The 25,157-nt window shown below is 45.3% G+C and overlaps 1 protein-coding gene across 1 annotated transcript in view; it reads right to left on the bottom strand.

The window, feature by feature from the left end:
- Positions 1–25,157, bottom strand: part of GALNT17 (polypeptide N-acetylgalactosaminyltransferase 17) — a 449,423-nt gene that overhangs the window by 207,280 nt on the left and 216,986 nt on the right. Inside the window, exon 3 of the mRNA XM_030871939.2 lies at positions 16,958–17,124. Coding sequence (XP_030727799.1) covers positions 16,958–17,124 — 167 coding nt within the window. The remainder of the gene's footprint in view (positions 1–16,957; positions 17,125–25,157) is intronic.

Raw genomic sequence — 25,157 nt, 5'->3', positions numbered from 1 at the left:
GGACGAGGATGGCTGAGTTGGAGCCCCGGCTCCTGCAAATTCTGGCTGCGCTGCCGTGGATTACAGCACTTCCCTCTCTGAACTTGAACTTCTTTTTTAAAATGGATATCAATGACCATATCCCAGTGTCAAAGGGCGTGGTCAAGACTCCAGGAGATGCGTGCTCAGTTAGCACCATGGAGTCGTGCCCAGGAGGGGAAAGGGAGTGTCAGAGCCCCTCTGCATTTGTGCTGCCCAATCCGGCGTTTCTTGACATCCTACAGGGTGTCAGGCCCCCTTGAGACCAGACATCTGATGTGTAAGACAAGGAAGCTAGCGGCCAGGCTGGACCTGGCCCTCAGGATTCAGAAGGCAGCCATCCTGCCCTAAGGGTAAGAGGAAAGGAAAAGATTTGTTCCAAACTGTGTGCAGGTGCCGGGCACAGTCCCTCCCAGACCCTACAGCACAGCCTGAGGCCACAGAGCCTCTGCCCGGTAAGCAACTCAGAGCTCACAGCTAAAGTGACCTAAAGGTACTCTTGGCAATGCCAACTCAAGGATCCACCTCGCTTTTCGAAGAAAATAACATTAAAGCTCCAACACCACTTTTTGGGGAACAAAGGTGAAAATGGCCATGGCTGGCCTTCCTGACGATATTGCCACCAACCCCTGGGCTTTCTTTTCTTTTCTTTTACTTTATTTTATTTTTATTATTATTTTTTTACCTTTCCTTTTTTTTACATCTTTATTGGGGTATAACTGCTTTACAATGGTGTGTTAGTTTCTGCTTTATAACAAAGTGAATCAGTTATACATATGTTCCCATATCTCCTCCCTCTTGCGTCTCCCTCCTACCCTCCCTATCCCACCCCTCTAGGTGGTCACAAAGCACCGAGTTGATCTCCCTGTGCTATGCGGCTGCTTCCCACTAGCTATCTGTTTTACGTTTGGTAGTGTATATATGTGCATGCCACTCTCTCACTTTGTCACAGCTCACCCTTCCCCCTCCCCATATCCTCAAGTCCATTCTCTAGTAGGTCTGTGTCTTTATTCCTGTCTTACCCCTAGATTCTTCATGACATTTTTTTTCTTAAATTCCATATATATGTGTTAGCATATGGTATTTGTCTTTCTCTTTCTGACTTACTTCACTCTGTATGACAGACTCTAGGTCTTAATCCACCCTTCCCTCTGTCTCATCTGTCAGCTTCTCTGATCTCCAGCCTGGGCTAGGCTGTTCAAGGAGCCTTTTTTTTTAATCCCTCCTGCTCTGCGGCTGCTCAGCGTTGTCACGGGACGTGGTCAAGCTGTCCCTCCTCAATCCCGTGGCCCAGCAAGATCCTCCATCTCTGACTGGGACTCTCTCTCTGAAACTCCAATCCACCCATCAATTCTTACATGTCAAATCCCATTGCACGCCTCTCTCTCTATGCCCCAAGCACCTGTGCCTTGAGATCCGGGTTTGTCTACTTCCCCCCACTGCTGTTTCCTCCCATCCACATGTCCAAGTTCTAACTGTCTCTCATGGTCCAACTCAGGTTCCACATCCTTCTCAAAGGCCTCATTTATTTCCCCAACTTGTGGGAACTCCAAGTGCGAATCTCATGGATGTTGTTACAACATTTGGGGTCCATCGTCTGCCTGTCCACCCTGCCCCCTCCATTTCTGAAGACTTCCTCCATGGTTACTGGTGTGTGGTAGTTCTATGCATGACCCTGCCCTCCTGGCCACAGTTGACAGGTCCGACGAAGGGTATGTGACCCAAACTAGAGCACCAGTTCCCTTCCCTGGGATTCCCCTGGAGAGGTGGTCCTGTCTCCCTAAAGTGGCTGAAGCTGTAATTACAATGTCAACTTTGGGCTATCTTTGCAGCCATATTTCCCTCCAGATGGCCTGGAAAACTGGAGGTGGCCAGGCTTCCCAAGCCGACAGGGGAACAGAAGGGCTCAGAGACCGTGGAGACCCGGGACAGAGAAACCTGACAATGTCTGAGTGCCTGGGTCTCACTTTCCCTTGGGTCAGCCTCATGCCCATCCCTGGGGTGTATCAGCCCCTCCAGGACCTTATATTGTTGGGTGTTACCTAATGGGAGCTCAAAATCTGATCCCAGGGCAACACTTTCAACACAGTTTTTGGATTACTCCTGATTCTGCAGGAATGCAACCCATTCCCCTTAGTATCATAGTCAAGGTCACCAAGACTAACACAGAAACTTTTCCTCCACTGGAGGCTGGGCTGGAAGATAAAAAAACCAATCAGATTTTTAAAGACACAGTGTCACATAAATGGACTAAATGACCAAAGAAGTTTGCTTGAACATGTGTCTACCACAACTCAAGTAATGGGGCTCTTGGGCATTTATCCCAAGGAAATGAAACTTTATTTTCACACCAACATCTGTACACCAATGTTCATAGCACCGTTATGTGTAAAAACCCCAAACTGAAACAACCCAAATGTCCTTCACAGGTGAAGGGTTAAACAGACTTGGTAAACCCACACCATGGAACACTGTGCAGAAGGAAGAAGCCAATCACAAAGGTTATGGTTCAATTTACAGAATATTCTTGAAATAACAGAATTCTAGAGATGATGAACAGACTAGTGGTTGTTAGGGGTGAGGTAAGGGGAGTTGGGTGGTAATAAAGGGGTAGCATGGGGGAGCTTTGCGGTGATGGGGCAGTTCTGTACCTGAACTGTGGGGAATCTCACCTGTGATCAAATTGTATAGAAACACCTCCCCACACACACACACGTTAAACTGGTGAAATCGGAATAAGCTCTGATCATACAATTTGTGGATCGCACCAGAGTCAATTTATAGGTTGTGATTAATGCACTAGAGTTTAGCAAGATGTTACCAGTGGGGGAAAATAAGTGAAGGGCACATAAGACCCCTTGTACCTTTGTGCAACTTCTTGTGAATCTAGAATTATTTCAAAATAACAAGGTTTTTTGTTGTCATCACTTTTTTTAAGCCAGTTAGCGTACGAAGCTTTAGCCGGGGTTCTCACACTATCTCTTGTGTAAAAATATACACACTCCTTCTTCTCCTCTCCTCCCCATGGCCTAAAATACACAGGGAGGAATGTAAACGCACAACCTAATTGTGATTACAGACCCACGGAGCAAATGCCGTCACACTGCAGTGATCTGGTTGGGGACAAAAACAAGCATTATTTCCAATCAGGAAGGCTCTTTACAAGCGGGGGAGAGGCAGGCAGATGCTGTCCCAGTAAGGAAGCCTGGCCCAGCGTGGAGCTGTGTGATAACAAGGTGTCTCTTGGCTACTTTACTCAGAGCCTCGACAACACAGGAAAAGTGTTATCTTCCTGAAACACAAGACCTCTCCTATCTCTGCAGTTATAAACCAAGAAGAAAAGCAAACAGTGTCCGTATGCCTTCTCCAAAATCCCTTTTGAAAGCCCAGAGGGTTGAACCTTCCACTGAAAAAAGTTCTAACTTGAGCCATCCTTCTTTCAACCGTTGAACATACCAACCAAGAGAAGACCTTGATCAGGTGTGCTTGCTCCACGGGGAAATATTAGTGACAAGGTCTACAGCCACCAAGAGCATCGAGAGATGCAAATCATGATGATTGGAGATAGGTGGTTTGGGGGACCTAAATCAAAACAACTAGAGTATTGAAGCCAAGATACGTACAACAATGCCAAATACAAAAACTCCCAAGATGATGCCAGTGGAAGTAGAAAGAAACACTTTGCACACATGCCGTTTAAAGGAACGTATTCAGTGATCCCTATAACTTGGTGTGCAAGGCACTGGGAACGTAGCACAGAAGGAACTATGGTTCTTGCTCTCAAGGGTCTTATAGTTTAAAGATGGGCAAGTGCACAGAGGCAATTCAGTGAGCCAAGTGTTGTGCCAAAGTACACACTGATGCCTGGGAGCAGAGGCCCCCAACCCAGCCACACCTGGGAAATCCAGGAGGGCTTCCCAGCAGAAGTGACACAGAAGTAGAATGTTGAGGAATAAGCTGGAGCTGGCAAATCAAATACCACCACAAGTGCACTCAACAGTTATGCCCTTTGTTATACTGCCAGGACCTGTGCTACATGCTTTACAAGTATTACCTCGAAAGCTTGTAATTTAAACCCTGCATAAAAGCCACTATCATCCCCAGTTTACTCAAACTCAGAAAAGGTAGGTGACTTGGCCAAGACCTCCACATACTATTGCCTAAGGAAAAGAGGAAGAAAGTTTTTCAAAAGTAGTTAAAAACTATTGACAAGACATGTATTATATATATAATCTTATGTATTAAAGATTGTAACAGTGGAAACGAAGAAGCTTCTAATATTATTTCAACTTGATGGCTAAAGTTACCCCTCAGTTTGGAAGGCACAGTAAAATTCCACGGGAATCTGGACTTGACATATCCAAACGGTGAACTCAATCCCTCTCCCAAACCTATGCTACCGTACTCCTTATCTTAGTGGATGGCAGCAACCTGTCCTGTCACCGGAGCCAGGACCCTGGGAGTCCTCTTTGACCCCTCCCTCCTCTTTACCCTCCTTCATAACCAATCAGTCCTCATGTGAGTCAGCCTCAATGTTTCCAAATGTAAAATATTTTAGCATACGAAAACAGGATATTTCAAATAAGTGGTGAGGATGAATTATTAAATACATCGAGATAACCATACTTTGAGACAAGGGTCTCTAGGTTAAAACTTTCTCACACCTGATACAAAAATATGTAATCTGTTGGAATTTATTTTGAAAAGAAATATTTACCTATAAGAAAACATGCATGAATATTTGAACCTTCTAGGGACCATGAATAACTTTCTTAGGATGTTACTAAAGGAAAAGACTGATGGATTTGACTATATAAAAATGTAAACTTTAGGCTTGTCTAAAAATACTGTAAACAAATTAAAGTGAAAGCTCAAATTGAGAGAACTATCTATGAAATGAATGTAAAAAGTTTTTAAATATATACAAAGTTCTTATAAATTAATAAGATAAATATTCCAATAGAAAAAACATGAGTGTCATTATTAATGGGCAAATCCCTAAAAAAGAAATATGGTCAAATGTATGAAAAACTGTTCAATATCACTAATATTCACAAAATGCAGATCTAAAAATGATATGCCATTTTTCACTCATCAGAACAGCAAAGATGACAAAGATTAATAAGACTTGGTGTTGGTGAGGATACAGAGAAAGAGATAGTTTCGTATACTTTTCATGGGACAGTACACATATCTGGAGAACAAGTTATCAATTCCTATTAAAAGTTCTTAAAAATAAGTATGGAACTTCTGGGATAAGATAATAGATTTGACTCGTGAATTGGACAAAAGTCACTGAAAACTACAATAAAGGGATTAAAAAAAATAAAATAAACCCATAACCTTCCAAGGGCAGAGAAGACAGAAGACGAGACATCAACCGTGAAGTTGGGGAGGCTGGAAAGCGGATTCACAGATCGACAGATGTGTCCGACCCCTCTGCTGTCAAACCCTGGAAGTCCAAGCACTCAGAGTGTGTGTGTGTGTGTGTGTGTGTGTGTGTGTGTGTGTACATATATATAACAATGTGAAATATTCCATTTTACTTTACAGTTCAGTGATATTAAGTACAATCACATTGTTGTGCAAGCACGTTACCACCATCCATCTCCAGAACGTTTTCATCTTCCCAAACTGAAACTCTGTATCCATTAAACACTAACTCCCCATTTTCCCTCCCCCAGCCCCCAGCTGCCTAATCACCTCTTAAGAAGTAATCATGAGCTGACAACAGGCTCGGGGGAGGGGAGAGAAAGCCTCCAAGGTGGGAGATAGAAACTAAATAACAAAGAAAAAAAGCACCTTCTGGAAACAGAACACACAGGGAAAAAACTGAAAAACAAAACATTATTAATATCCTCCAAGGGATCAGAAAATATATTGCTTCCATTAAATAAAAACAATACGCTATAAAAAGGAACTCTCAGAGAATAAAAATGAACTGGAAGCAGAATCATGATAGCAGATATAAAAAACGGAATAGAATGGAAGGGAGATAAAACTGAAGAAAGCAAATATATCAGAGCAAAAAGATAAGGAAAGGTAAGGAAGCAGAGAAAAGATAAGAAAATTGGGGGTTCAGTTTAGGAGGTTTAATAATGGAATACAGTGGGAGATGCTGAAAGAGATAACTGAGAAAAAATGGGGAGGCATTATCAATTAAATATTCCAAGAAATTTTCTGAAAACTGACATTAGATTCCAGATTGAAGCCACTGGATGACCTACACCAAGGCTCATCACTGTGAATTTCCAAACTCTGCAAACAAAATGAAGATTCAAGCTTCCAGAAAGGAAAGAAACACGCAAAAGATCAGGAATCAGGACTCTTGTTTCTTCTAAAAAACACTGAAAGACAGAAGATAATGGAGCAAACCCATCAATATTCTGAAAGAAGGTGATACCTAACTCAATCAGGCCATCATTCACACAGAAGATTTAGGGAAAAGCTTTCTTCAGACATGGATAATCGCAAAAGATTTTATCTTCCTTGTAATATTTCTCAAGAAACTTCTAGATGTTGAGTTTCACCAGAATCAGTATGTAAACCAAGAAAGAGAGAGGCATGGGGTCCAACATAGGTGGGGGGCAAAGGAGATCTCCAGGAGGATGGGGAAGGGAGACAGATCCACCATGGCCAACCATCACATGGGAGCGGTGTGGCTTGAGGCAGACGGGTTGAGGGTTATCGTTACCATCTCTCCTGCAACCTGACCACACTTAAAGCTGAGGGGAGATCATCCGAATAAGTCTGGTCCCCATCCTTCCCTATAATTAGATGTTCTGACCAGAGACTGACTAGGTTTGTGCTGGTTTTCCATGCCTGCGGCTTGGACCAGCTGAGGTCATTCATTTCATCCTTATGCTCTGACCTCCTCCTGAACATAGGCAGTACGCCTTGATGAGGTCCGAACCAGAAAATAGAGGACACGTCATTCCATCTGTCCAGATTTTTGCCTTCTACCCAGTACCTGGTTCACACGATAGCCCTGCCAGGTGCCCCCACTGGGGTAAGCCCTGTACTTCCCTGGGGTCATTGATGACCTAGCTGACTCCCCAGAAGAGGTTTTTGTAACTCTTAGGAAAGCACAAAGGTCAATTTCTTGTTCTTGACATGGTAGGATAACGAGTATTTATTAGTAAGTACTTTTTTTTTTTTAAATAAAGGTGTCAGACAAATGAATCTATTTATGAAACAGAAACAGACTCACGGACATAGAGAACAGACTTGTGGTTGCCAACGGGGAGGGGCTAGGGGAAGGATGGAGTGGGAGGTTGGGGTTAGCAGATGGAAGCTGTTATATAGAGAATGGATAAACAACAAGGTCCTACTGTACAGCACAGAGAACTACATTCAGTATCCTATGGTAACATAATGGAAAAGAATATTTTAAAAATGTATATATATGTACAACTGAATCACTTTGCTGTACAGAAGAAATTAACACAATCTTGCAAATCGACTATACTTCTATTTAAAAAAAGAAAAAAAAATTTAAATCAAATAAAGGAGTCAGGAAAACTAAGCAAGAAAAAACAAAAGGTATCCAGATTGGAAAGCAAGAAATAAAATCATCACTATTTGAAGAGGATATGAAAGGAGAACGGTAAGTTAGTCACTGGACTGACTGAGTTTATGGTCTCAGAGGGACGCTGGGTAGCCACCTAGGAGGCAGAAGACACACAGGTGTGGAGCTCGGGGGATGGCTTTGGAGGTCAGCAGAATGTGCACAGTGGAGGAGGCTGCCCAGTGTATCCTGATGGTGAGAACCATGAGTGACCCCAACTAAAGCACAAAGCCGAGGAAAAGGACGACTGAAGGACAATCAGAAGACAGTGGTGCCAGGGCCTCCAGAAGAGAAAGATGCCGAGAAGGAAGCTGCCAGCAATGTCAGATGTGGCCGGATTGGAGAAGGAAGTGCCCGCTGGATGTGGTGAGCAGTGATTTTGCCTGACTGATTTCAGTGTAATAATGCATAAAGGTACAAAGAATTGCTTCTTACTTGGGATTAATTTAGGCCAATGTCAATATTCAAGCTGAATGAAACAAACGACTTGAAAAAACAAAAACTAAAAGGGAAAATCCCTGACTTGCCTGTGTACCCAGATCCAGAGTTACCTGGCTTTATTCACACTTTCCCCAAGCCAGTCTTTTTTTTTTTTTTTGTAAGTTCTTTAAAAACCTCTTTTTTCTTAATTTATTTTTTTATACAGCAGGTTCTTATTAGTTATCTATTTTATACATATTAGTGTATGCATGTCAATCCCAATCTCCTAATTCATCCCACCACCACCCCCCGACCACGCTTTCCCCCCTTGGTGTCCATACGTTTGTTCTCTATATCTGTGTCTCTATTTCTGCCCTGCAAACTGGTTCACTTGTACCATTTTTCTAGATTCCACATATATATGTTAACATACGATATTTGTTTTCCTCTTTCGGACTTACTTCACTCTGTATGACAGTCTCTAGATCCATCCACGTCTCTACAAATGACCCAATTTCACTCCTTTTTATGGCTGAGTAATATTGCATTGTATATATGTACCACATCTTCTTTATCCATTCGTCTCTTGATGGGCATTTAGGTTGCTTCCATGACCTGGCTATTGTAAACAGTGCTGCAGTGAACATTGGGGTGCATATGTCTTTTTGAACTATGGTTTTCTCCGGGTATATGCCCAGTAGTGGGATTGCTGGGTCATATGGTAGTTCTATTTTTAGTTTTTTAAGGAACCTCCATACTGTTCTCCATAGTGGCTGGATCAATTTACATTCCCACCAACAGTGCAAGAAGGTTCCCTTTTCTCCACACCCTCCCCAGCATTTGTTATTTGTAGATTTTCTGACGATGCCCATTCTAACTGATGTGAGGTGATGCCTCATTGTAGTTTTGATTTGCATTTCTCTAATGATTAGTGATGTTGAGCAGCTTTTCATGTGCTTCTTGGCCATCTGTGTGTCTTCTTTGGAGAAATGACTACTTAGGTCTTCTGCTCATTTTTGGATTGGGTTGTTTGTTTTTTTACTATTAAGCTGCATGAGCTGTTTATATATTTTGGAGATTAATCCTTTGTCCGTTGATTCGTTTTCAAATATTTTCTCCCATTCTGAGGGTTGTATTTTCATCTGGTTTATAGTTTCCTTTGCTGTGAAAAAGGCTTTAAGTTTCATAAGGTCCCATTTGTTTATTTTTGTTTTTATTTCGATTACTCTAGGAGGTGGGTCAAAAAAGATCTTGCTGTCATTTATGTCAAAGAGTGTTCTTCCTATGCTTGCCGCTAAGAGCTTTATAGTGTCCGGTCTTACATTTAGGTTGTTAATCCAGTTTGTGTTTATTTTTGTGTATGGTGTTAGGGAGTGTTCTAATTTCATTCTTTCACATGTACCTGTCCAGTTTTCCCAGCATCACTTACTGAAGAGACTGTCTTTTCTCCATTGTATATCCTTGCCTCCTTTGTCACAGATTAGTTGACCATAGGTGTGTGGGTTTATCTCTGGGCTTTCTATCCTGTTCCATTGACATATATTTCTGTTTTTGTGCCAGTACCATATTGTCTTGATTACTGTAGCTTTGTAGTATAGTCTGAAATCAGGGAGTCTGATTTCTCCAGCTTCGTTTTTTTTTCCCTCAAAACTGCTTTGGCTATTTGGGGTCTTTTGTGTCTTGATACAAATTTTAAGATTTTTTTTTGTCTAGTTCTGTAAAAAATGCCATTGGTAATTTGATAGGGATTGCACTGAATCTGTAGATTGCTTTGGGTAGTACAGTCATTTCACAATACTGATTCTTCCAATGCAAGAACATGGTATATCTCTCCATCTGTTTGTGTCTTCTTTGACTTCTTTCATCAGTGTCTTATAGTTTTCTGCATACAGGTCTTTTACCTCCTTATGTAGGTTTATTCCTAGGTATTTTATTCTTTTTGTTGCAATGGTGAATGGGACTGTTTCCTTAATTTCTCTTTCTGATCTTTTGTTGTTAGTGTATAGGAATGCAAGAGATTTCTGTGCATTAATTTTGTACCCTGCAACTTTACTGATTAGCTCTACTAGATTTCTGGTGGCATCTTTACGATTTTCTATGTATAGTATCATGTCATCTACAAACAGTTACAGTTTTATTTCTTCTTTTCCAATTTGGATTCTTTTTATTTCTTTTTCTTCTCTGATTGCCATGGCTAAAACTTCCAAAACTATGTTGAATAATAGTAGCGAGAGTGTACATTCTTGTCTTGTTCCTGATCTTAGAGGAAATGCTTTCAGTTTTTCACCATTGACTATGATGTTTGCTGTGGGTCTGTTGTATATGGCCTTTATTATGTTGAGGTAGGCTCCCTCTGTGCCCCCTTTCTAGAGAGTTTTTATTATAAATGGACGTTGAGTTTCGTCAAAAGCTTTTTCTGCATCTATTGAGATGATCATATGTTTTTTCTCCTTCAATTTGTTAATATGGTGTATCACATTGATTGATTTGCATACATTGAAGAATCCTTGCATCCCTGGGATAAATCCCACTTGATCATGGTGTATGATCCTTTTAATGTATTCTCGGATTCTGTTTGCTAGTAGTTTGTTGAGGATTTCTGCATCTACATTCATCAGTGATATTGGTCTGTAATTTTCTTTCTTTGTAGTATCTTTGTCTGGTTTTGGTATCAGGGTGATGGTGGCCTCGTAGAATGAGTTTGGGAGTGTTCCTTCCTCTGCAGTTTTTTGGAAGAGTTTGAGAAGAATGGGTGTTAGCTCTTCTCTAAATGTTTGATAGAATTCGCCTGTGAAGCCATCTGGTCCTGGACTTTTGTTTGTTGGAAGATTTTTAATCAGTTTCTATTTCATTACTTGTGATTGGTCGGTTCATATTTTCTATTTCTTCCTGGTTCAGTCTTGGAAGGTTATACCTTTCTAAGAATTTGTGCATTTCTTCCAGGTTGTCCATTTTATTGGTATACAGTTGCTTGTAGTAGTCTCTTATGATGCTTTGTATTTCTGTGGTGTCCATTGTAACTTCTCCTTTTTCCTTTCTAATTTTAGTAATTTGTGTCCTCTCCCTCTTTTTGATGGGCCTGGCTAATGGTTTATCAATTTTGTTTATCTTCTCAAAGAACCAGCTTTTAGTTTTATTGATCTTTGCTATTGTTTCCTTTGTTTCTATTTCATTTATTTCTGCTCTGATCTTTATGATTTCTTTCCTTCTACTAACTTTGGGTTTTGTTTGTTCTTCTTTCTCTAGTTCCTTTAGGTGTAAGGTTAGATTGTTTATTTGAGATTTTTCTTGTTTCTTGAGGTAGGCTTGTATTGCTATAAACTTCCCTATTAGAACTGCTTTTGCTGCATCCCATAGGGTTTGGATCATTGTGTTTTCATTTTCATTTGTCTCCAGGTATTTTTTGATTTCCTCTTTGATTTCCTCAGTTATCTCTTGGTTATTTAGGAATGTATTGTTTAGCCTCCACATGTTTGTGTTTTTTATGGTTTTCTTTCCTGTAATTGATTTCTAATCTCACAGTGTTGTGGTCGGAAAAGATGCTTGATATGATTTCTATTTTCTTAAATTTACCGAGGCTTGATTTGTGACCCAAGATGTGATCTATCCTGGAGCATGTTCCATGTGCACTTGAGAAGAAAGTGTAATCTGCTGGTTTTGGATGGAATGTCCTATAAATATCAATTAAATCTATCTGGTCTATTGTGTCATTTAAAGCTTGTGTTTCCTTAATAATTTTCTGTCTGGATGATCTGTCCATTGGTGTAAGTGAGGTGTTAAAAGTCCCCCACTATTATTGTGTTACTTTCAATTTCCTCTTTTATAACTGTTAGCATTTGCCTTATGTATTGAGGTGCCCCTATGTTGGGTGCATATATATTTATAACTGTTATATCTTCCTGGATTGATCCCTTGATCATTATGTAGTGTCCTTCCTTGTCTCTTATAAATTCTTTATTTTAAAGTCAATTTTATCTGATATGAGTATTGTTACTCCAGCTTTCTTTTGATTTCCACTCACATGGAATATCTTTTTCCATCCCCTCACTTTCAGTCTGTATGCGTCCCTAGGTCTGAAGTGGGTCTCTTGTAGACAGCATATATATATGGGTCTTGTTCTTGTGTCCATTCAGCAAGCCTGTGTCTTTTGGTTGGAGCATTTAATCCATTCACATTTAAGGTAGTTATCAATATGTATGTTCCTATTACCACTTTCTTAATTGTTCTGGGTGTTTTTGTAGGTGCTTTTCTTCTCTTATGTTTCCATTAGAGAAGTTCCTTTAGCATTTGTTGCAGAGCTGGTTTGGTGGTGCTGAATTCTCTTAGCTTTTGCTTGTCTTTAAAGCTTTTGATTTCTCTGTTTAATCTGAATAAGATCCTTACCAGGTAGAGTAATCTTGGTTGTAGTTTCTTCCCTTTCATCACTTTAAATATATCGTGCCACTCCCTTATGGCTTGTAGAGTTTCTGCGGAGAAATCAGTGGTTAACCTTATGGGAGTTCCCTTGCATGTTATTTGTCATTTTTCCCTTGTTGCTTTTAATAATTTTTCTTTGTCTTTAATTATTGTCAATTTGCTTACTGTGTGTCTCAGCGTGTTTCTCCTTGGGTTTATCCTGTATGGGACTCTCTGCACTTCCTGGACTTGGATGGCTATTTCCTCTCCCATGTTAGGGAAGTTTTCGACTATAATCTCTTCAAATATTTTCTCGGGTCCTTTCCCTCTGTCTTCTTCTGGGACCCCTATGATGCAAACGTTGGTGCGCTTAATGTTGTCCCAGAGGTTTCTTAGGCTGCCTGCATTTCTTTTCATTCTTTTTTCTTTATTCTGTTCTGTGGCAGTGATTTCCACCACTCTGTCTTCCAGGTCACTTATCCATTCATCTGCCTCAGTTATTCTGCTAACTGATTCCTTCTAGTGTATTTTTCATTTCAGTTATTGTATTGTTCATCTCTGTTTGTTTGTTCTTTAATTCTTCTAGGTCTTTGTTAAACATTTCTTGCATCTTCTTGATCTTTGCCTCCAATCATTTCCCAAGGTCCTAGATCATCTTCACTATTATTATTCTGAATTCTTTTTCTGGAAGGTTGCCTATCTCCACCTCATTTAGTTGTTTTTCTGGGGTTTTTTCTTGTTCCTTCATCTGGGTACATAGTCTTCTGCCTTTCCATTTTGTCTATCTTTCTGTGAATGTGATTTTTGTTCCACAGGCTGCAGGATTGTAGTTCTTCTTGCTTCTGCTGTCTGCCCTCTGAAAAGCCTCTTTTTCCTTGAATGTATGTGATAACATGGAAGTGGAGGGCTGCAGTTTCCACCTGAGCCATTCTTGACTAGCCTGAGAATGGTCCATTCTACCCTCATTAAAATGATGGTTGCAGAACTTTTTCTTAATAAAAAGGGAGATATTATGCTTCACAGTTCAGAGGAGAAAAAACAATAACATTAACTTGTTTTTACTATAGGATCTTAATGTAAAACATGCATTGAAAAAAAGAGGGTGAGAACACAGGCAAATGAGCAGTTGCTTCTGGTTAGTCTCTTCAGTATTTGTTTTTGTCCAATTATATGTGCTTTTTGATAAATTCAAATGTCCCTACAAAGAGCGTGCATTACTTTTAAGATCAGAAAAAAAAATTGGTAAGGCTGGAAAAAACTGTTTTAATCAAATTCAAACAGAAGGTAAGCAGGGATAACAATATTAATGTTAGACAAACTAAATTCAAGGCAGGGGGAAAAAAGTATGCTTTTAAGATAAAGGGAGCATTACATAATGGTAACAACCACTGCTAATAGTGAAACCATTTAGATACAAATCTACAGTTGCCAAAGAAACTGACAACAAGATACAGAAATCAAACATTATTAGGAACACAGGAAGGAGCAGTCATTGTAGGAGGAGATGTTAAAACACCATTATCAAAAAAACTTAAAAAAATAAACTCATAGTCTAGCTAAACACACAAAGTTGATGTCTGGCAGGAATTCAATTTCATGATTATAGAGTAGGGGTATCTTTTCAAATGTGTATAGAACATATACAAAATTTGTTAATACTAGTCACAAAGAAAAAAAATGTTAACTTCTTCTTCCAGTTAAAGAGAAGGTACTTCTAGCCTGGAAAAGATATAGAGGCTAGAGCTGGGGAAAGAAAACAGGGAAACAATATTAATGTAGACCACTCTGGGTTCCCCAGGTATCTCGGGGGACAGGGGAGGATGAATGGGAATTAACTTTATGATCAGACTGAAACAAATACCTCTTCCCTACTTGTTCTCACCCATTAAACATCTTCATTTAGACCTGAAGTGTGAACCACTGAAATGGTACTTAACCCAGTGGGTCTCAAAGTGTGGTCCCTACACCAGCAGCATCACTGGAGAACTTGTGAGAAATGCACATTCTCAGACCCACCCCAGACCTCTTGATGCAGAACTTCCTCCAGGCCAGGGTTCCAGGAGGTTCTGATGTGAAAGCATCTGATGCTGAAGGTGTATACAAATACCTCAGCTCCCTCACCCTTGAGCAGGTCAACTCTTGAGGGGAGGGTTTTACGCTGGCTTTGCCTTCCCTTCCTTATCCTACTTCCCCACTCCTCTAATGATGCACTTTACCTCCCAAATAAACTAATGCACTCAAATTTTAGTTTCAGGGCCTGTTCTGGGGGAACCCACACTAAGACATCTACTGGAGACCCCCATTCTCACAGAGCTTGTGTTCTGGTTGAGACTGACCTATTCTTCCATTTCTTCCTCTTGGGCTGGGTCTGCTGAGATTTCCTCGGGGAAAGGAGCCCCACTGGTAGTGAGTCCTCACCCCCAATTCAGTCCAGCACCTACTGTTTGCTTTCTTCTCTGGGTCTGCTAGCTGTTCTCTGCACCACCTCTGGTCACTTCGTTGCTTGCCCCCTGCTAGCCCTTTCCCAGCCCTATTCAGCTTCATCATTTACTCCCTGGCTGGGCTGTAACAGGGAAGAACAAATCTGACTCCATATTAGATCTGTTCCTTTTACTTTAACCTTTGTGCTCTGTTGCCTGTGTTTAGTCATGCCGGCTCTTCACCTTTTGTAAAAGTATGTTGTCTTTAGCCTGATATACAGGATAACCTGTTTTCAAGGCTCTGACCTTTAAGGGTATAACACTTTTCCACTCATGTAGTGATAAAGAGTTGCAGAACAGAATAACATTTGTCTTGGAGGTTTAGAGGAACATCCTGACCTGGTCTACGTGGACAACTACAAGAACAAAGGATTCTGACACCAAGAAGTTTGCAACAAGTAATCATGGCCTTTTAAAGTGCTTTGCTGAAATCCTTCAAGGAGTTTGGCGGTTTTTTTGGCATGAGCCACCTGTCTCCTTGAATGGCCCTGCAATAAACCTTTCTCTGCTCCAAACCCTGACATGTTGGGTTGTTTGGCCTCACTGTGTGTCGGGCACAAGAACTTGTGTTCGGTAATAGGGTGAGACTCACAGAGGGCTGGCTACCAGCCAGGCCCTGTGAAACCAAGTCCTGCCCGGTACTGGGAGTCCAGCTATGAAAGGCACAGCGATCTCATGTGCTGTGTGCTACAGGAGGATACAGGGAGCTGAGGCAGCACAGAGCAAGGGTCTTAGGATGTCAGCAAAGGAATCTCCCAGGAAGTGACACAGAGGGGACACCCAGGGGACGAGAGGGATTTAGCCAGCAAACGGAGGGGGGGAAGTAGGAGTCAGGATTCCCTGCAGAGGGTTTGGAAGTACTTCTGAAGCCAGAGGTCTGCAGGGGCACACAGAGAGGCTGCAGAGAAGGCCACTGTGAGCCATGACTTGGCCGGCTGACTTAGAGGCTTCAGGGAACTGAAAGAACCTCCTTCTCCCAAGAAGACCCTCCATGTAAGTTTTAAAATAAGAATGTGAAAAATCCAGCAAATGACCCATTAGTCCTCAAAACTTGGAGGCCCGGGAAATGGTGGTGCCCTGATGGGTGTAATGCTGGGTCCAGACCCACTCACACACTTCAGTGGTAACTATCAGCTGGTTCAGAAGGGTCCGGGGGACTTCAGCTCCTGGGCCGATGAAACGTGAGCTCATTGGAGCTGCTGAAGACATTCAGGTTTCCATCAGGACCCATGACACTGTCCTGCCTCTTCCTCACCCTCTGCTGACTGGGGAGCATGGGGTCATCTTCTACTGATCACACCGAGAGCAAGGGGTTCAGCTTGCTCCTAATCTTTCAGCTGCTCTGAAGATAAGCCTCCCTGGCCTTAAGCACGCACACTGGCTGCCTTTCTTTGATGTCCTCGGCTAGTGCGCGTTTCTCCCTGCAGTGAATTTTTTAGGCTGGGATCCAACACAAAGGTACAATTGGCCAAAGCAACCCCCCTACCACCACTTTCACACGAGGCCTCCGTCTCCAAGGACTTCAAAGGAGTTTTGATATTGTCATATAACAAATACAAAAAGTATTTGTTATATTTTTTAATGGAGCCATCATTCCTAGTAGAACTGAACTCCTGAAGACCTGCAAACCTTGTGCATTTCTACCGACAGTCACTTTGGGCACAGTGGCCCAGAGGGGAATTCTGATGTATGATCAACAGTTCCCATCACAAGATAGAATTTCCCTTTTTCTTCTGCCTCTGGCGAAAGGGCCAAGGAGATGGGATGGGGGGTGGGGATCGCGGAGGAATTCACCTCTTCGATGTCATCTGCTTTCGGTAATATGAAGAGGGGACATGAGTCCAGACACATAACAGTAGTTTATTCTTCAGAGCCCTAGAGGACTCAAGGACTAATTAACTAGTGTTTACCTGGATTTCTTCCCCCAAAACAGGCCCCCATCCTCCAGCTATGCCCCAGGGACAGAAGACAAAGTCACTTGGGCTCAGGATGGAATGAAAGTGACCCTTCCCCCCGCTCACATCGTGTGCTTGCACTGTCTTCTCCAACAACTGCATGCAGGTTGGCGGCCCCATACCTTCATCACTGTTGTCATCCACCAGGATGATTTCCTTCAGCAGGTGGGTCGGTGTGTGGTTGACCGCGCTGTGAACTGACCGCAGGATCACCGACAGGGCCTCGTTCACGAAGATAAATATGATGGATATCTGGGGCAGCTCCTCGGAGAACTTCAGCTCCTTACACCTGGGGGAAGACAGCAGGGGACAGCAGAGTCAGAGGAAGGAGCAAAGCACAGGCACTGTGGCTGCACACGGTAAGGCCGTCAGCCCAATCCTGGTACACGTCCTCCCAAGGTGAGAATCGTTGGTTCCCTCTTGGCCTCTCTGGGCTAATATCTGAGAATAAAGCCTAAGGAGGAGACAGTTAAGAAATCCAGTTCCACTTCTCCCAAATGTACCACCCCACAGGAATGAGGAGCATCAGTCTTGGGCACATGTCGCCTGTCTCCCAGGCTGCCACGCCCACACGCACCCCCTGGTCTCACTTCAGTGCACACCTTCCCGACTTCCCACTCCAGGCTCCCGCATTTCCCTCCTCGGAGCCCACTTTGCTGCCTTCTGGGCAACTGCCTCACCCCCATCACTTCTCATCCAGAGGCAGCTGGGAGATGATGTATAAATACTCCAGCTCCCTCAGCCCTTGAGGTGGTTGACTCTGAGGGGTGGGGTTTACACTGGCTCCCAGAGTTTCCCCCGGTGGGATTAAGCTCCGTCACCCATGGTGGCAAGCTGCATGACACCCTCTTAGGGGGACACCTTCCCTTCTCAGTCCTACTTCCCCTTAGTGGTGCCCTTTTCACTGCCCATATAAACGAATGCACTCAAATCTTTGTTTCAGGGTCTGCTTCCGGGAGAACCCAAACTAAGACATCTCTCGGACCTACCCAGTACCCAGCACCGTACAGGAGACCTTTGCTCTCATGGAGCTTACACTCTGGGAAAAGACATGAAACACACATGAAATGTATCATCATCAAGGAAGAGGGGCCTCTACCTGCTAGGACTGTGCTGCCTGACACACCCTAACTCTTCTTGCAAGCGTTCCTAGAATCTCCCTGGGGACTGGAAATGTGACCACCTGACTAAGAGGTCCTCCCTTCTAATATCCAGCAACTCCCCCATACCTGAAGACAGGGTGAGAGAGAAGAATGTTTTTCATCCAGGCTGGACTCAAGGGCGTAGCGTAGGGCTTGGGCCTCCCTGGGGGCGCCCAGTGATATAAGAGATGACTGGTACCCAGGGAACCGGCTCTGCATGCCTCAGTGATGGAAGCACCAGCACTCTGGCCCGGGGAATGTGGTTTTATGCATAGTCTGAGCCGCATCAGAAATACCAAGTGCAAACAGAGCAGAATGGAATACAGAGCTAGTGCATTTCAATGCATCCCCCGCCTCTCTGTGTGAGACTGTACAGCATACGGCACAATGCGTTCCAGAGCAAAACGAAGGGAATGGAGTGAAAGGGAAGCAGCACTGAAGAGACAGCAAGAAATACAGCTGTTTTGTTATGCTGAACAGCTTGGGCTGTGTTGGGCCATATTAATCATGTAGGCAATTTTCAGAAGAAAATAAAGTTTTGTTACAATATACATTTGTGTCTCCTAGAGGAGACCATCCAGGGATCCACTGATCATGCAGCCTCATTTTTACCTCGATGCTGTAAATTCACTTCTGGGGGCTGTCGAGGAGATTAGAATGGTTATTGATGGGCTCATGGGCAGTTGGCGGGGATCATCTCATTTACTGCATGGTGAGCCGGGGGAGGAGGGCGCATCCCGGAAGGTCCCTCGGAGCCTCCCTGACAGGGCCGGCAGCCATCCTGAGCCTGGCAGGCTAGCAGCTGCTCCTCAACATACACGCGAGCACCCCGCCCGTACACACGTACCTACTCTGACATGCACTCCTGGGCCTGGTTTCCTTCTTTCTTTCTTTCTTTTCTGGCTGCACCACTCGGCATTTGGGATCTTAGTTCCCTGACCAGGGATTGAACCCGTGCCCCCTGCATTGGAAGTGGGGAGTCTTAACCACTGGACCACCAGGGAAGTCTCAGGGCCTTTTGTTTTTAAACAGATTCTGGCCCTTGAAATTAAGAAGACAAAAAGGCCAAACTGCATCGTACCAGCACCGTCTTCTCCAGCTACAGGTAATGGGGTCAGGCTGCCATTAAGGCTGAGTGGCGGGTTAAGCCTCTTGGCCAGAGAAGGCAATTCCCTCTGCTGAGATGGGACTCGTGGGCCCCCGGTCCTGCCCCTTCACGGTCAAGGTGGCCATTCAGTAAATCGTGGGGGAATCTCAGAAGCAAGAAGCTCTCTGCCACACACTGAACCTGTCACCCTGGGCACAGTGCTCATGTTTCTTTCATCTCTAAAGCTGTCAAAATAATCCTCACTGTATTTAGTTCTAGGTGCCTGGCTAAGGTCCTCATAAGGATCAGGTGAGACCAGCCTTTGAGAGTCCTGGGAAAATGCAATGTACCAACCGATGGAAAGACCAGCCTGCCTGCCCGGCCCCTCCATCCTCCCTCCTGCCTCCTCTGATCCCTTTTGTAGATTTCCCATTACCATGGGCCAGGCTTCCAGAGTTTTCATTCAACCCAGACCCTGCAGGACCCAGCCAGGACTCTGCTCCCCAAAAGGGCTCCGGGCTCCAACCTCGCCCAGCTCACAGCGATTCACCTTTCCTGTGCCCAACATCTCAGTGTTTCCCAATAGGCAGACAATAGGAATACGGTCATTATGAAAATCAACATGGTTTTGTTGCTCTACAGGGGCAGACTCTACCTTAAAAAAATCTCTAAGCCTGGCTTATGGCCTGATATGCAGGAGTGGCCACAGTATGCTGGACAGATAGAAAACTGAGGCCGTAAGCACCTGCTGTAAAGAGGAGACATAGACTGAAACATACATTACTTCCGATCAGACACCCATGCCCAAGGCAGCAGATGAGTGCGGGAAGGGAGATTATGGATGGATGATGAAAAGGAAACAGGGAGGCCACACAGGCCTTAGAAATACTAGAGACTGCACAGAGGAAGAGAACAGGTACGGCTCCTGCCCCTGGAGTTGATGCTGGACCAATCCTCCCTGTGGCCTGATGATGCTCAGATGGTGCTTCCAAACCACACAGATCTGAGTATCCCACACCCTGCAGACTAGGGCTGACGTGAAAGAAGCATCCCCCCCCCCATTTCCGAGTTCCTGCAGAGCTGACCAGGTGGACGGTGCTCAGTGCCAAGGTGCTGTGCAATGGCCCACAGGCAGGCAGATTTTGGGAAGCGAGCCGTCAGCTCAGCTCAGCATCCAGCCTTGTCTTTATATCATGGAACATACAGAAACAGATACGTTTCCTGCCTCCCCGACTGCAAAATCCAGGTGAATGAGAGAAACCCGGAAGGTCGTGTGGATAAAAGAACAGGTTCCAGATTTGAAAGATACCCGGGGAGAGGCCGGCATGCCACAGAAAATGCAAAATAACTAAAACTCCACAGGGCTTTGTGTGTGTCCTCTAGAAACAGACCCAGAGATGGGTCCCAGAAATCACACATTTGCTTTCAATAACTAGTCAGTAAGAAATAAACAATCTTGGGACTTCCCCGGTGGCGCAGTGGTTAATAATCCACCCGCCAATGCAGGCGACACGGATTCGAGCCCTGGTCCGGGAAGATCCCACATGCCGCAGAGCAACTAAGCCCGTGCGCCACAACTACTGAGCCTGCGCTGTAGAGCCCGCAAGCCACAACTACTGAAGCCTGTGCGCCTAGAGTCCGTGCTCCACAACAAGAGAAGCCACCACAGTGAGAAGCCCGCGCACCGCAATTAGAGAAAGCCCACGCGCAGCAATGAAGACCCAACGCAGTCATAAATAAATAAATAAATAAATTTATAAAAGAAAGGAAAGAAGTAAACAATCTTTTGTCTGAAAGAAAATGGTTGGTGGGAAACCTATCTTAAGGTCTGGATCAATTCCAATCAAAGCTCCAGGCCAGGAGGGGAGCTACAAAGAAATTCGAGACCAAGTTCCTCTCCTCAAAGGGCTAACAAGGGACCAGATTCTGTGAAGCTGTCCTCACAGAGAAAAGACGGCAGAGACCAATAACCAACCACGTGACGTCTCTTAGACACCTTACCACTGTTCATCTGTCTAGCTGTCCGGGAGGCCTTCTTGAACTCCGGAACTGCCTAAGGGTAACCACTGTCCCCCCTCCCTCATCCTGATCACCCCAGAGTCACTGGCATTGACTTCACTTAGCACCAAAAGTGCCCGTGCTCTTCCTTCACTGATGCTGAGTAAGAAGAGTTTGGGAGACTGGGCCGCCTCTGGGAACGCACTAGAGAGTCAAGTGCCACGATCAAGGGTCAAGGTCTCCAGCAGGGAAGAAATCAAAGCCCAAGGAGACGCCCACGCCCTCTCAGAAGCAGAGCCCTGCCCACGAACACCTCTGAGGGAAACAAGTTCTATGACCCCAATGTGATACAGGTAAGAGGTATCAAAACACACTTGTGACCCAGTCGGCCAACCTGGAAACAAAAAGAGGACCCCAGGGCTTCCCTGGTGGCGCAGTGGTTGAGAGTCCGTCTGCCGACGCAGGGGACACGGGTTCGTGCCCCGGTCCGGGAGGATCCCACATGCCGCGGAGCGGCTGGGCCGGTGAGCCATGGCCGCTGAGCCTGCGCGTCCGGAGCCTGTGCTCCGCAATGGGAGAGGCCACAACAGTGAGAGGCCCGCGTACCGAAAAAAAAAAAAAAAGGACCCCAAAAGATCCCCATCATTGTAAAAATATTTAGATGCAACCTCTAGGAGACCCAGAAGATCACAGATAATAATGTTGATGATAATAACCAACACTTCATAGTACAGGTGTCAAAAACTGCTAGAAGCTTCCCTGTGCTGTACTATCTCATTTAGCATGAACAACGATCCTATAAGGTAGGCAGTATTTTCATCCTCATTTCACAGCTGAGGAAACTGGGGCACAGAGAGGTGAAGTCACTTGCCCTAAGTCACACAGCAAGTCTGAAATGCTGCAGGGGTGCCTGGACGTGAACATCACCATCTGACTTTTAGACTCTTGCAAACGCCCCTGCGTGCCCAAGGCAGGGTGTGGTAGCTACACAATTTCCAGCCCAGCCCCTTCCTAGCTAGGGGGACTTGGCTAACTGGTTTGGTCTCTCTGAGCCTCAGCTTCCTTTTCTCTGCCCTAAAAGCCCCAGCGAGGTGGCGGTCCTCCGTGTCCAGCTGCACCATACCCAAGGGCTGCTGGGAACACAGTGCAGACCAGGAGAGGTCCCTTCAAGTGGGACAGGTGAGCAGAAGCCAGCTTCATCATCCCCGGGGGCTGATAAGGCTGGTGGGAATATGGGCAAATCTCCTAGTGTTCTGGCTACGAATCTGGGCAAGGGGCCAATTGAGTGCTGGTCTCCGAGGAGTTATCAAAGTCTTTTAACTGAAGACCCCAAGCAAAGGGAGGCCACGTCTGCTCTCAGCCACGCCAGGACATTGCCAAGGTTCCGCTGCTTATGAACCACTTCTGTCCTCATGCACTCAGGCCCATCTCTGTGGGTCCCCACCAGCCCTCAGGGCAGAGGCAGGGAACCCCAGGACCTATAAGGCTGGGTGTGGAGGGTGCACATGTGTGTGCTCAGGATGGTAGGTGGGGCTGTCCCGAGGGCCTGAGCCCAGGCTCCAGTCCTTGCCCCTGGTCCCCCTCCTGGTCATCAGCTCCTGGGGTCCCACCTAAGGTGAGGGCTCCCCTTCACTGAGCCTACCTGGTTTCTCTGTCACTCGGCTCACATGGCCCATCACTGTGCGGCCAACCTGCAGGGCCTTCCTAGCTGCTCACCTCAGCTCTGGCTCCCCAGTGCAACAATGCCCTTCAGTCTCTGCCCCACTGTCTTCCCAACCCTAGTGAAGGGACCAACACCAAGCACTGTCCGAGCACTGATCCCGCTGTCAGTAACGAGAGTCTTGGGTTTGATGGCTAAAACGCACTCAACACGATGACAAGGCAGTGCAACGCAAGGCGGCAAATGCTATACAGTCATCCCTCGGGATCCACAGGGGATCGGTTCCAGGACCCCTGCAGAAAGCAAGCCCCGCAGATGCTCGAGTCCCTTATATAAAACGCGCAGTACAGTTGGCCCTCCGTATCCGCGGATTCAGCCAACTGCGGATCCAAATCTACCGCTGGTTGACTCTGCACATGTGGGACCCGTGGACACGGAGGGTCAACTAGACCTACATCAGATGTGACAGATAAGCTGAGATGGGTCAGGAGGGCAGAGAAGATGACTATGGGCTGGGTTTGAAAGATGGATCAACGGATGACACTTGCTTGGTCAAGAACAGAGGGAGAGGCAGGCGAACAGCACTTCTGAGCACACAGAGGCACTAGGGCTCCCTTCCTCTCTTCCAACGCCTTCCAGAAGAAAACTGTCCAAGCTTGCTTAGAGCTGGGGCGCCAAAGTGCCAAGCTGTGCAAACAGAGACTCATACGGGGCTCTGCAAATTCCTACCAGGCTGATTCCTTTTTCATTTTCAAGGTGCTCCAAAAACATGCGTAAGGTCATAAAAACTCATTAACAAAGGTTCTACAGCTGACAGCAGAGTCTGTGCTGCCTCAGTGGCAGGCCTCTCTACCAACCTTTCTGAGTTCGGGAAGGCGATGTGGAGTAAAATGAGAGGGAGGGAAGTGTGGGGCGTCAAACAGAATAGGCACTTTGAGTCATCAAACCCCACCTTGCCATCCCAAGAGCAGCTGTGCTCCAACGAGAAAACCCTTGAGAATTGCGACAGGCATGCAACAGACACATCTTCACCTCTACTCCTCCCACTGCTGAGGGCAGATGTGGGAGCAAGGACTCCCAGCATCACATCGACACGACATCCAATCCGCCTCTAAATGGACGGTCCAGGTCCCTGGGTACCTACCCTTTAAATACTGATCGTGCTCTACGTATGTGAGCAAACCTGGAAAGTACCCCCGTTCCCCCCTGCACTTCCGAACCTGCCGGCTCCCCCCGCTGTGCCGGCACATGCTTCCTTGGCTTGGCCAGACCCTCACTGGTCAGCATCTGACACACTCCACGTATAGCCCAAAGCCCACGCTCTCAGACTGAGAGCCAAAAGGGCTCTGCTCCCAAGAAAGCGTTAGTGTGGCCCAGCCACTTAGGAAGAGGATTCATTTTTCAAATAGTGGTATCCAGTTGCCAGGCAGAAGGAACCAGAAAGGGAAGGCGAGTGTGTGGAAGAGTCGCCTCTTGGCTGCTGCCTGAATTCCACGTGGCCACAGACACTGAGAGCGCACGCTGAATCACAGACGTGGCTACGGGGCACATCAATCCAAGGTATCGCAAGCCATGGGTTAGGCCCTACCAAGAAGAGAAATGAGCTCCTCCTAGGAAGCCCTATGCAGATAGGCCACCATTCTTTTTTTTATATACATTTATTTATTTTATTTATTTATTTTTGGCTGCATTGGGTCTTCATTGCTGCGCGGGCTTTCTCTAGTTGCAGCGAGCGGGGGCTACTCTTCATTGTAGTGTGCAGGCTTCTCACTGCGGTGGCTTCTCTTGTAGCGGAGCACGGGCTCTAGGCGCACGGGCTCCAGTAGTTGTGGCTCGCGGGCTCAGTAGTTGTGGCTCGTGGGCTCTAGAGCGCAGAAGGCCACCACTCTTGAGCTCGGACATGGTCATGACCATTAACCCCATGCGTGCTGACTGACATAAAACAGCAGAATACACCACACGTTTTCTAGGGCGCACCACGTCCAACAACCTCACCTTTTCTTCAACCAAGAAATAAACTCCTCCCTCCTCTCTCTGTCTCCCTGTGGACACAGGGCCAGATTATGAAATCAGATCACCAAGCAAGTCTAACTGCCCATGATGGTTAATTTTATGTGACAACTGGCTAAGCCACGGTACCCAGATATTTGGTCAAACGTTATTCTAGGTGTTTCTGTGAAGGTATTTTTAGATGAGATTAACATTCAGATCAGTAGGCTTGGAGTAAAGCAGATTACCCTTCAACCTGTGGGGGAGCCTCATCCAATCAGTTGAAAGCTTTAAGAGAGAAAAGACAGAGAGCCCCTGAGGAAGAGGGAATTCTGCCAGCAGACTGCCTCTGGACCCAAGCTGCAGCATTAACTCCTCCCTGGGTCTCACGGCTGCTGGTGAGCCCTGCAGATTTTGGACATGTCAGCCTCCACAATTACGTAAGC

Source organism: Globicephala melas, chromosome 15 (genome assembly GCF_963455315.2).
Source record: "Globicephala melas chromosome 15, mGloMel1.2, whole genome shotgun sequence".
NCBI classification, from domain to species: domain Eukaryota; kingdom Metazoa; phylum Chordata; class Mammalia; order Artiodactyla; family Delphinidae; genus Globicephala; species Globicephala melas.
This window is presented reverse-complemented; position numbering and strand designations above follow the sequence as displayed.